The sequence below is a fragment of the Paramormyrops kingsleyae genome, chromosome 3 (genome assembly GCF_048594095.1).
Source record: "Paramormyrops kingsleyae isolate MSU_618 chromosome 3, PKINGS_0.4, whole genome shotgun sequence".
Lineage (NCBI taxonomy): Eukaryota > Metazoa > Chordata > Actinopteri > Osteoglossiformes > Mormyridae > Paramormyrops > Paramormyrops kingsleyae.
This window is the reverse complement of record NC_132799.1, coordinates 3406802-3420624: the sequence shown is the minus strand read 5'-3', so window position 1 is coordinate 3420624 and position 13823 is coordinate 3406802. Positions and strand designations below refer to the sequence as shown.

The window sequence follows — 13823 nt, the reverse complement described above, 5'->3', positions numbered from 1 at the left end:
GTTATTTGACCCTTTTCTGAACGAATCTCTGTAAGATCGATTCCTTTATCCCGAGCACTGCACCAGAAGCTTGACCACATAATTCATCCCAGATATTCATATTTTTCATATACAGAGGAAGCAGAGAAGGAAAATGGCCTACATTTGTACCATGTCATGAATGGACAGATTAGGTAAAAGCATGCATACAATAATCAGCAGTCAGCCCACCACCTGCATCGACCCTGCATTCATGTGCTATTCCGCTCGCATTTAAGTCTATCGGTCCACTTTGTAATTAGGTCACATGAGAGGCAAAAAAAGGCCCAACTAAGTGCAAACTGACCATAATTCATGACACTTCTGTTCCTCTTCTTAGTTAAAACCCAAATCTCCATATTATACATGCTGCTTGCTAGTCTGTGTGGTTATACTATGCTACACAAACATGACTGTATTACAAGTGTAACTGATTATCACACAGGTAAAATCACTACAGCTTAAGTATATATTCATACTTCATATATAGTAATATATAATTCAACATTAAAACATTCATTTATTACATGAAGCAGAATAAACTGCTGACTTTGGACATTTTTTGACAAAAAATGTGGAACTCACAGCGAACCCAAATGGAAACCTGAAGGTCTCAAACTCAAAGAGTGAGAGAAAGATTATAATTTCTGATAGAAAACCTGAAGCTCTGTTCAGAATGGGCTTTAGCTACGTTCCTAGAGATGCTGAACTCACGACACATGCTCGCCACGGAGACAAACATGGCGTCAAGCATATGAAGCACTGCGTGACCAGCATGAAGGGCTCTGCCTTAACGGGATATGGGATGGGGCCCGGAGCTCGTCCACTGCCCCACCCCCAAGTCAAACAGGAAAGGGGGGGTTCTGGACTCACCTTGATGTGCTTCACCCCGCAGCTCACCATCCTGTGCTGCTGGTACGGGTCCCAGGTGATGTCAAAGATCTGCAAAATGACACGGGTGAGTGGATGGGAGCCGCTGTCGGCTCAGAGAAGGTTGTCGCGGCAACCACGGCCACGCGCTTGCGGGCATGCACAGACACGCTCAAAGCACAATCACACGCACACACAAAGGGGTGCCACTTGCAGAATTTATCCTTCAATTCGTTTTACACCACTTCACCACTTAAACAGCTGGTAGCAACCCAAACAACCACAGTCCCTGCACTGGATGAAGCCATTAGTCACCATGACGGCGGCTGCAAGGGTCCCCTGGGATGCGGCTGGGAGAAAGACAGCAGCAGTGTTGGGGGGGGTGGGTGGCGGCACGGACTGATGGCGGGGCTCTGCTCTCCCTGTCCACGTGACTAAACCCCATCCATCCTCTACCCACCGCACCCATGTCTACAGGCAATGTTGACATCTTAGGGAGGTCTAGTCCCCCCAAATTACCAACCGTGCCCACCCCCCTGAAAATACTGCAAAAGAAGAATGATTATCAACATATTCTGCGAGTACTGTGCTGTATTTACGTCCAATCATTTATTGTTATGTGTGAATGGTTGCTGTGCGACTCCATGTGCCTTTTTAATTGCCCTTTGGGGATAAAGGAAGTACAGTGGTACCTCAGTTCTCGAACTCATTAGAACTTGAACTTCTTAAAAGTCGAACCAACCAGTTCGAAAAGAAATTACCTAGAGCTCGATCTGAATCTCAGAAGTCAAACCGTGAACGCCGACCTAAGATAACTTGTCCGCATGGGGAAATGAGTCACGCAGTACGTCTCTCAGCGGAAACAAAGGGTAACGCTTCAGTCTCAGCCTTGCATTTGCTGTGATAGCATCGTGCATGTTTACACTAACTGAATACATATATTTAGACAGTAAAAATAGATTTATACAATGATAGACAGTAACAGTAATTATTATTATATAATAAAATACATTTTAAAATTAAGATTTCTTATTCATTATTTTAATATTAATAATAAACCATTAATACGTTTAATTATAATAATATTGTCGTGCCGAGTGGGGACGGAACGGAGACAAATGCGCAGACGTCAGGGTTTCGGGGAATACGGGGTTTAATTACAGGTAAGGCAGGCAAAACGCAGACGGACAATACAATGACCGGACTAGGGAAACAAACTGAAACGTGGAGGAAATACAGAGGACTAATGACAACAACCAGAAACAGCTGATCACACGGGGATTCCACACGGGGATTCCACACGGGGTTAATGAGGGGCCGTGGCACACGGAAGGAGCGGACGATCGGGGCAGGACACATTGTTTGGATACATTTATTTTACTTTACAAATTACTGTTTTGATAAGCACAAAAATGTCTAATTTAAATGTGTTTAGATGTGTTTAGTACAGTATATGTTCTTCTTGTTTTATCCAGTTCATTTTGTGTTTAAATGCTAAAAATAACATACCTACGTGTAATTAATTGTTTTTCCATTATTTCTAATGGGGAAAATTCGATCACAATTCGAACTTTTTAGGATTCGATCCGTAGTTCTGAACGGATTAAATTCAAGTTCTGAGGTAATTTGAATTGAATTAAACTGAATTGAAGTAATTTTTGCTTAATGTGGTGGGATGCTACTCAATAACTTTTACCATCACCCCCATTAGTGGCATCCTGCCCCCCCATGCCCCTTGAAAATATCAGGCCGGCCATGAAATATGTTCTGGCATTGACACCATGGCTGATCCTGGTACAAATACAGGTCTCCTGAGAAGAGCCTGAGAAGTTGCAGTGGACCCCTTATTCCAAGCTACATCGTGGCGAGTCAGAGAGTTGGAGACCTCAGGGGTCTGGGCGAGCCGGAAGACGGGTAGGAGTACAGCACAGAACTCCCCGGGCAACGGTCCCATCTGCACCACACATATGTCAGATTCCCAGGCCAAGAAGCCTCCTTGCGACCCTCGCCGATGACGTGCACCTACCCTGTCCGAGTGCCCAGTCGCCGTAGCCAGCACTTTGCCCCTCTTCCAGTCCCACACGCACACCGTGTTCTTGGCATCAAGGCCCACTGACGCCAATCGCTACCAAGGGAGCAAGAGAGACAGAGTTACGCCGAAGGTCCCCTTGACAAACGGACCCGGAGGTGCGGGAGCCTGTGCCATACGGTGCCTGCGTAGACTTCAAAAGCAGTAATTTACGACGGCGATTCCGGCTCCGTGCCAGGCTGAAGGTCATCACTTCTAATCAGAGTTTGCCGCCAGGTCATTGCAGAGGAAGACACCACGCAGCTGACAGACCAGGGATTCTCTAATGAAGCTTTCGGCAGAACGATAAAGGAGGTGCTGTAAATCGGTTGGGTTAATCGTTGATTGCATTTTTATGAATCTGGCACAGCAACAATGTAGCCGATTCAATATATCTGAGACAACAGCCCAGGTCATTTATAACATGGAAGCTGAAACACTACTAATTAGTAGCAATTCTAGCTAGAGAAGCAGCAGCTCTCTGCAGGCCATCCAGCACGCAGTGGATGGAACTGGAGCAAGAGGCCAGTGTAGTACAATGAGCGGGTGGGTCTTCTTGTTCGATGTGACAGCGTGCACATCAATAGGAGGTGGGTCAGTCTTCACCCCTCATAGTCTGACCTGATAGTGCCTTTGATAATAACTTGACATTTGAGATCCAGTCAAAATCGATAAACGATAAACAGAAAATCCAATGGCACGTCTGAAGTATAAAACTGAATTCCGTGATATGTTTGCGCTCTAAAGTTTAAGGATAACAGGTAAACAGGGGCAGACGGGATTCAGTCATTCGCCATGACTGAAACTGGCCTTGGAATCTAGAACTGACAGTAGATGGTGAGGATGTGGGGGGTGGCTGGTGTTGAGACTGACGAATGCTACAGGGAGCCCAGGAAACCAACTGTGCTTGGCAATTATACTGATGAAACTCCACCCCATCTCAGCCTCAGCCAATTAAATTAGGTTTTGTATGTAAATGTGCAGGAGCCTTAATTTAATTAGCTGAGGGAAAAAAGAGGTGAAGTTTTGTTACATAGTGTTACCTGGTAGAACCATTTGAGGATAGCAAATCAACATAGACCAGACCCATATGTTCACAAAGATAAGATATTGGACAATAAAGTGTAGTGATTTCTATCAAGAATCATCCTTGATGGTGCTCCATCATTCACATGGAAATACTGAGTGAGTCTGTGAGTTTGTGAAAGAGAACAATCTGGGGACAGACTTCCCTTGACCTTTAAAGATTTTTGAACTAACATAAGTAACAAAAGAAGGTCAATGCTATGAACAAATCTGAACAGTCACTGGGGGAAACAACGGCTGCAGAAAGATCTGTCTGAAGGTCAAGGTGAAGGTTCAACTTCTGGAGATATCAGACATGACGGCATTCAGTCCAGCCAGCCAAAGACACAAATATAAAGCCTGTGTTATGTCATTGCACGTGGGGTGAAGATGATGATTAAATATTTAATCAAGCTGTCTGGCCCAAGGAAAGATCTTGGGTGACATTCCTGGACCGTGATGTCCACTGAATCCTATGGTGTGGAGCAGCAGAATGACCTTCAGCAGATCTAGAAGAAGACAGCTGATATTCAGCTTGGCTCTGCCCCTCTGAAAGGGAGAGAGGGGTATTTCAGTGATTTTTCATGCCTCCCATTTCAATTAAGAGAAGTGGACAGGCTCTTAAGCCAAAAGATAGAGCTGTAATTCAAGGGAACCTGTTCGGTGTTCTAAAACTTCACAGGGCCCTCCAGGAATTCAGTTCGCCTTTAATGCAATTGGAACAGGACCCTCACTCCTATACCACCTTGCATTTCCACCAATGCTTTAACACAGCGTTCTGTGGGGCTGTTTACCCCTCTGACTTGCACTCAGGCTCTGAGAAAACAGCAAGCGAATCCACTCCGAGGGCCAGACTAATGAAAACACCAACGTAAAAATAACACTCTTCTATTAAAGGAACGCCTGAACACCTAGACCCCCGTCTAGTTCTGCGGTTCTCCACCTTGTGTTTCTTCTGCTATGGCCGGGTGTGTTTGCCTGACGATTTCATTATGTAGCTCGCTACGTCGCTAATAGCATTCTGCCACACATCCGCACCGCATCCAGCTGTCCTCATCCAATCAATTACTTGGTGCACGCGAGGGACACATTCTTCATCGGCCACAATCTCAGGGGTGACATTGCATTTGTCAATGGAGAATGAGAAAAAAGATCCTCAGCCGTGCTTATTCTACAGCTTCTCCACACTCCTGCTGTGTCCTACATTCTTAAACGACTGCACTAGATGCTAGCGGAATAGGCAAAACAATTGGCTCTCATATACATCAACCAGAAGGGTGTTCCCCTCCCTCTGTCGGTACAACCAATGGGAAGAAGTGAGTACAAGATCAACCACACCTCCAGCTATAGTGTATAGCTAGGTCATGGATCCCAGTAAGACTGGGCATATGAAAAGGCACCATCCGTTCACTGGGGCAGCACCTGTCCATCCGAGTCGAAAGCCAGGCAGGCCACCCCGTGGGTGTGGATGTCCTTCAGGATGGAGGTGGTCTGCATGTTGTATGTGTCCCACACGCAGATGTATGGGTCCTTCCCCACCTGGCCAGTAGCAACCTGAGTTTTATCCGGATGCAGGGCGAGGCTGCAAGAGGGAGAAAAGGGAGAGAAGATCAACAATATGAAGTTTGGCACGAAGGATCTCTATCTTCAAAAATGTTGTTGTGCATTTCTGGTGCAAATTATATATGAAATATGACCATTTACAGTGAACTGTGAACATGAAAGGAACCTGTAGCAGAGGTCTAGACAGGATATATTTAGAACACAATTTCTAAAGCTCATTTAAAACGAATAAAAACCTCCATCCTATTCCTGCGTTCAGCCAGGATTTTTAGTGAAGTGGAAAATGACATCATGTTTTCAGACGTCACATTTTCCGCAAAGCTTCTGGCCAGTGGAAATACACGTCACACTGTAAATGTGCTAGAGTCACTTAATTAATGGCCTGGAGCATTTTATTATCTGTAAAGACAATATGGATAGTGACAGCATAATCTGCCTGAGGCTAACCATATCACCCATAGCTGAATTATAGGAAATAATGAAAAGGAAAAAAATCGACTGTATTTTGATCATACATACAAAACACAATCTCCTAAATATGTGTTTAGGACACTAAGTCAGGTTTATCAAAAAATACTTTAAAACAAACAGAACAGTCATTAAATGGTAATTACTGAAATGATTTTCATGGTAGGCCGGGGAAGAACACCTATGTATATAAATTTCACCCAGTTAAAATCTGGATGCTTCCATCCAAGGTATGTTGCAGTAAGATAAATAATCACTGAATACAGCTTCTGAAGATGCCTGGAAGTTCATAAAACCCACAACAGACAGAGGGAAGCACAGCTGAATGCTGATTATAAACACTGCCAGAACAGATGTTTATCAGACGAGACTAATGCAGAATGAGAAAAGATCGAATCTCTACAAGTAAGACTGTAATAACAATAATGACCCCTGATTCAATTGGCAACCTACTTCCTCATTATTACTTCCTCTGATGATCTATCTCGAGAAAAATAGTCAACGCTGATCCCAAGTTGGTCAGTCACATACTGCAAGATTGTCCTTAGTGTCTACACTGGACTGTGTTGTTTTTATGTATTGTTCTCCATATATGTTATGAGTGTGTGGGCTAACGTGCAAGTAACAGATTCGTCGTGTAAGTATATGTCATAATAAGACTTTGAATCCTCAAATCCACAGTTTGCAGCCAAAGCTTTTGACGCGACATCAGTACTTTCCCAGACCTGGGAAGTTGGACAGTACCCCACCCACGGGCGACCGTAAACTGATTCTGAAGACGGGCCCTGGTGTTTGCGTGGCTAGCGGCGTGGGAAGTGCAGTGTCACAAGGGGTCTGTTATGTAACCAGCTTCCCAGCTCCTCGTAAAGGAAATACCAGCCAGTTAGGGCGAAGCCTCACAGCTTGTTAAGTCCCTGGGCGATGGCTGCTTGAGGTCTATCCTGCCACAGTTCCGGATAATGGCGGCACCGCTTGAGGTTGCTCACCGAATTGATACCAATAACGGGCATTTTCTCAAGGTTACCCAGTGGGTGGATGCAGGCAAGTTGGAGCCAGAGGGGAAACACAAACGTTTAGAACAATTTCCACCTTGTCGGGGGTGATTAGGGACCCGGAGGGCTTGATTCCGACTGGATAGATCTTGTGGCCGATGCCAAGGGGACAAGGTCGTAATGCAATTAGAGGCCTGGCTCCAAGCCTACACCACACTTGCAAACTAGCTCCACAATGAGGAAAACTGCAGCTGAAAAGCGACAGGAAAAAAAAACTGTACCTAAGAGTCCAAACTCATTTTGATATCAAGAATGTTTGCTGCTAATGAAAGCATTAGACCCAACTCTTCTTTTCAACATTGTGTCAAAGCAAGGCTACAAAACACTCCTAATTTCGAGAGCCACAATCAGACAAGTTGAATTCCCCGAGACACTCAACTGACTACTACATCCTTCAAGATGCAATGAGCCAGATAATGGAGCTTTTGGGTGGGGGAATGGTCCGGTGGGGGGGGGGAGGAGAATCCTATTTATCTCCCTGATGCAGTTGCAAGGGAGGAGGAGAGAGGCCTGGGGAAAACCTATATTCACACCAATCACGTAGCAGACCTCACTAATCCCATTCTGAGGACTCCAGATCTGGAGCATCTGGTGTTTTGTGGCCCGAGCATGTACGACCCTGCCACAAGGCACAGAGATGTCCTGTGAGATCCAGCACCACCAGTCTGGAAGATAGCAACGTTTGATCACCCTTAAGCCCCTGCAGCGTTTCCAATCCTGGGCCTTTTCTATGTACATAGTTCACATTACAGACCAGCAGAAATTGGAGGCGCACAAATTTCAGAATGTGGGATGAAGGTGTGAAGAACATGGCTCATAGGGAACACAAACCACATGGAACATGCACTAGTTTACGTTTTAAAGATGGTACATATTTGAACAAATGGTCATTAATACAATGATGCAGGCCTCATAATACGACCACCTCCTTCTTCAGACCATCAGCCAACCGCTAAAAAGGCAGCAGCCAAAGATTTAAACCTAGAAACGGTCATAGATTCACAGCTTTGTGCGGCACGGTACGACTAATGAAAATCCAAGACGCTTCAAGATTAAAGCCGCTCACATGTGTTAGGAAGGTCAATGGAGGCCATATTGGGCAAAAGAACTCTGGATGACTTTACAAGAAAAGCATAAAATGAGCAGAAGTTTACTGATGGAGAGAAGGATGGACAGAAGGGTTATACTGCTGATGCGAGTGGCAGCATCCCAGCCAGTCTGACCAAGCAGCAAAGCAGTCCGTCAGCCATGGCTGCGTCAGGCACAGGAATAAACGCTGCTGGAGGAACGCCGTTAATTACGGGCATTCGTCCCCGTGACTTACAGGCTCTGGTGCACACTACAAACAAGCTATATCTTCCAGAAGGAGCTGCTTCTTAAAGAGACAGCACTCTTTCTCTAGTGATGGGACAAAGAAAACTGGTAGTGGTTAGGTTTACCATGTTCCATCAATCACTGCCTGGATTAAGCCGATGGGATCAAACAAAGGAAGCAGAAAAACCTGCTCCTGTCTGACAGGGCACAATAATTCCACTCACCACTTTCTCTTGGCAACTTGATTAAAATTCTAGGTGTTGGGGACACAGTCACTCATCATGTGGTGTCATCAGCATGACTAGCTATAGTAATGAGCCTGAACCATTTCGCTTACTTTCCGCCAGGGGTGCTGGTTGGGTAGGGCTCTACTCGCCGCTAACCGCTAAAGCCGCAGTTGCGGGGGACGGTAGCGAACGTGCTATATCCCAGTCTGACTTCTGTTAATGTGGGTTGACCGCATTCGGCCGCACTCGTTCCACAACATCAAGATAAGAATATACATGTATATTATATCAATCGCAGAGGCATAAGATCGCTTAGAAATCCTTTCCGGAAGACATTAAGCGGCGCTGGCGTAGAGAGGGTTATTATAAAGCAGGCCATTCAATTACCCCAAAGGATCAATTTTCTGTTCAATCACGATGCCACTTAAATAATGAATACAGGTGCTTTTTCTGAATTTAAATTGGTTTTAACGAAAGACACACTGCATTCACAGTCTTAATTACGGCTGAAGCTGGACAGGATAAGGTTGCAGAGGTCTTATATATAAAGAAACTGAAAATAAAAGGAAGAAGCACAGGACCACTTCAGGACCAAAGCCGGTGCTCGGGTTTCTTGGCCCTCATCTGTCAAGGTTGACATTTTATTTAATTTTATTTCACCATGAACTCTGCAGAGAAAATTGCTGGCCAGGAGGAGTCTGGGTATCTGTGTAAACAAACCTTATAACATTTACAGAATTACACAGGCATGACACTCGTGGCTTTGGCCTCACAAGGTACAAGTTGTAATGGTAAGTTAATCACTACAAAACTAATAAATAAATCAAAAGGTTACAGGTCTTCCCTAGTAAGCATTTTTCCCCCATGTACTTTACTGATGACTAAGAGCAAGCCAAGAACTTACCCAAAAAGTGCCCACTAAGAGAATAATTAATTATAGAGATTAGAATTACACTTTTGTACAGTGAGGTAGGAAGAGCATTACATTGTTATTATTAATTAACCTAGCAGCACATTAACAATTGATAATATTGTAACCAGAATAATTATAATGGTAAAACGTATTTTAGAAAGTTACAGCCGTATCATTTATCATAAGATAACAGTGGTATTTCCGGGGGAGTTTTCCCTTTTCCTTCTTCCTAATACCAAGTAAAAAGCCCAGTAGCAGGGTCTCTGTGTCTATATGCCAGAACTGGGAGCAGGGAAGGTCCATTGTGGGCTTGTCCCATCCAAGGTCAACTGTGAGCAATTTGTAGCGTGCGTGCAAACACAGTGGGCAGGGCATCCGGAGTAGAACGAGGCAGTGTATCTGAGGGCATCTTCCTGCCCCTAGACCCTCATTGGTCAGTCATTGAGGGAACACATTTTTCTTGGCCAATCAAAGCAAAGCATAAGCTACAATGTTCCAGTACACAGTGTCTGCTGGTGGAATTATACAGCATTCCAGTTTCTGGGGACATTCTGGCTCTTTATCAGATTTTTTTGATTTTCCTGTGACAGGGGTACAGCCTTCATGATGACAAGGAAGGGCAATCAAGATCCCCAGTACCGTCAAGCCCCGCGTGTCATACCACAGGATTGGAGGTGAAACGACCCTCAAATTGTATCAAAGTCACCACATCTGGGAAGTGGAGGCCCACCCTGTCTGGTTTTCACTCAGGTGCCATTTATTTAACATACAGCAAAGGGGGCGGGGTCACATCAAGAGGCGGACACAGCTGAATGTGTGTAATAACAATCAGGAAATCCTGATCTAATCCTAACCCTACATGTCCATTAGGAATATGGAGCATGCCGTCACGGCTCGCCCTGCGTGAAACAGAGGCTGCTCTCCCGGGCGCGTGTGTGTGTGTGTGCGCGTGTACAGCTGGCGTGAGGGTCTCGGCTGTTTATCTCGGAGTCAGCCCTCCCCACCCCCACATCTTCCACACACCGGAGGAAACGGTTGGACAGATAAAAATACGGCAGATTACCTGCCGCATCCTCAATTTTGCATTTATTCACGGACGCGACAAGAAGGTCGGCTGACAGTGAAATGATCTAGTTTGCCATTTGTGTTTGGGCTGGAACGCGTCCATATGGACCATACCGGGCCCATACAAAGTCCACTTTCTGTATATGAAAGCAATGATTTCATAAAAGCATTTATTCCACTCAGTCGCAATCACTTGCCAAACACCTGAATCCAAGCAGGGTTCAGCTCAGTCAAACCCAGAATGGGACACCTGAAGAAAAAGAAATTTCTGCCAGAAAACCACAGATATGCTGGGCTAAATCAACACTGTTGCACCTGGACTGAATAAAACACCAATGTTCCAATGGAAAGGGTATTATTTCCTGACAAGGTCATTGTCAATGACACTGAAGGGCCATGTTAAACAGTCCAGGCGACGTCTGCTAACCCCTGAACTGATCACATGGGTGTTACAGACAGGGAGAGAAACTCCCAAAAGTGTCGTAAATCACTATGAACATGAGAACTTCCCTATAAAAATGAGATCTATAAGCACTATACAAATACAATTCCTCACCTCATTTTCATTTTTTAAACAGAATGTAAACTAAGCTGTAATAATAGAAAAACTTATCAATGACAAATATGCATAAATATTGTTCGGTCGATTAGGCATGAGATCAGCCAACATAAAACACATCACAATAAAGGAAATCACATCTTGAGCCTTTCAATGAGTAATTGTTGGACCTAGCTATTCAGCGAGCAGAGTTGGGTAACTCAGGTCCAGAGAGTAAAAGTCCAGACCAAGACTTTGTTTCAACCAACCAGTTGAGCATAAAGAGTCACAGTCACAGAGTACTCAACTGGTTGGTTGAAACAATATCCCAGTCTGGACTTTTACTCTCTGGACCTGAATTACCCAACTGTCAGCGAATGTCAAACCAGCCACGGATAACATCTATAAAGGGCATGGGTGTGGATGGTAGAGGGGGGGGTGAAGGACAAAATTGTATGTATAGGTTCATGAGTCCATTCCAAGATTCTGGAGGAATCACAAACCCATGGGAGCAAGCTGGAGACTGCCTGAATTGGGTTCTTTGAAAACAATGGAATGTTTTTTATACTGGTGAGAGAGGTTTGGGGGGTACAGGTATTCACCACTACAGGAGGTTCATTCATGGAGCCACTGAACAGGGAGTCTCAGTCTTGTGAGTCCTCTGAGGTAGAGCCCTGCGCGGGACTATTTTTTTAATCCCGCTCCCGCCCACTCCCGCTGAATTTCTGACCATTACCGCCCACTCCCGCTGAATTTCTGACGATTCCCACCCAATCCCGCCCGCTGTCTCTGTCACTCCCGCCCGCTCCCGCCCACGACAATCTAAAACCCGCCCAATCCCGTGAGATTTGCGTTGGGTCCCGCGGGACCCGCGGGATCCCGCTCCCAATGCAGGGCTCTACTCTGAGGCTCCCGGGAGATTGAAATGCACAGCACTCCGGCACTGTGGTACACGCAGGGGGGGGGGGGGGGGATGCTGAGGATTCCTATGAATCTACAGATGGGAGGCTGCCAGGGGTGTAATCTCTGAATCTCTGCCTCATGTAGCCTGTGTCAGGGAGCTGGATGCTGTTTGGGTTCTTATATGGGCTGCCAGACGGTCTGCTGAGGCCAGCCTGAGAACATTCCGAAACCCCAGAAATGAGAATCAGCAGGGTCTTGCTTCATCAAGCCGCTTTCTGCGTCAAGCTGCCTTCGTGACACTGTGACGCTACACGTCTTCCCTTGCAGTTCATCCTCTTCAGTTAGTGCAGAAATACTCTGCGCTACAAGTTCGACACGGGAAAGTGGCATCTCCTGCTCCGCAGGTTGAGAAATCAGATCGAAAATCTGCCTTAAATTTCCCACAATACACATGATCTGCATCACCTGGTGCCAGAAGTAAACTGATTCTACATGGGCAGGTGAGAGGCACATGCTCTACTGCCCAATGCCAAGGCAGCCAAGTCTTCCCTCAAATGCTGTGGCAAATTTCCTTACAACTAAATCCTCGGGATACCATCTGTCTTCGGTGTGACAATCACAGTCATAGATTAACAAGAGCTTCTTTTAGCACAGAACGTGAAGATTAGATGAGGAACGTACAACTAATGCATTTCGTGCCATGGAAAGTTCCATAGACATGTGCGACCATTTGTTTGTACCTCAGCCAACACATATTCCTTTTCAACCTACATCTGGTTGACTCAGCTGACCTAAACACGCAACTTACCAGACTTGATCAAAACATCAGTGACTTATTTCTGAAACAAATACAGGGGATACCATAGTGAGGTGCAAGCTCTTAAATAAATTAGCTTGGGGCAAAACAGCTCTGGAGGACGTTTAGACAACGTCAAACTCTTTTCAAATGCTAATGAGATAAGTCCAGGACACTCATTAAATAATTCACTGGCAGTCTGATTTACTGCGAAAAAGAAGTGCACTGGCAGTGGAGTGGGAAATCTGGGACCTGGTGTTCACCACCCAAACGAAGCAGCGGCTGTAATCCGACACGCAGAATCTAGCCGGCGGCTTCTGGTCCCACGGAAATAAACGAAATCTAAGAGATGAGCCAAGGACACAGACTGAAACTTGTACAGGCTAATCAGTCTGGTCAAATAGATGGCAAGAGGGGAGTTTAAACTGGTAATTGATGTCTTTCTGAAACAGCAGTGTCACTATAGCTATAGGAATCATAAACAACACTGGTTTGTAAATTGACGGAATCTGTCACAGCAGATGGAAAAGGGTGATGAATTTATCCAGCTCCGCTCTTATGGGAAGTCCTCCCTGTCGACCTTAAGACATTCAAGTGCTTCAGGAAAGGGCTTCAGGTGCCAGACCATGGTTATTTATGATATTTCTGAAAATCTAGTGTTCCATTACAGCAAACATCTCCATCTTTTGCGTGATGTGTGGTAGCTTGACGTCTTGGTGTTCCAAGAAGCTAAGTGGAAATACCGTGGCATAATTACACATACTTAGCAGCTTCTTTAGAGATTTAGATCTTGACTTGCGCAAACTTGTCAGATGTTTTGTGACCCCGGTGGAATATTCAGCTCTGACACACGATTTGCAATATGATGAGGGAACGACGGAGGAAAGCCCAAGTTCCAAATTTTGAGCACATATTGAACTGCCAGCATCCTTCCCATTCAGCTGCTGATTAGCCATGCATTTT

The 13823-nt window shown here is 45.3% G+C and overlaps 1 protein-coding gene across 6 annotated transcripts in view; it reads right to left on the bottom strand.

The window, feature by feature from the left end:
- Nucleotides 1-13823, bottom strand: part of LOC111852341 (EMAP like 6) — a 75389-nt gene that overhangs the window by 46574 nt on the left and 14992 nt on the right. For all 6 annotated transcript variants that reach the window (XM_023828171.2, XM_023828172.2, XM_072709400.1 and 3 more), the window contains exons 2-4: nt 5444-5603; nt 2915-3013; nt 892-960 (exon numbers count right to left, since the gene is read on the bottom strand). In XM_023828171.2, coding sequence (XP_023683939.2) covers nt 892-960; nt 2915-3013; nt 5444-5603 — 328 coding nt within the window. The remainder of the gene's footprint in view (nt 1-891; nt 961-2914; nt 3014-5443; nt 5604-13823) is intronic.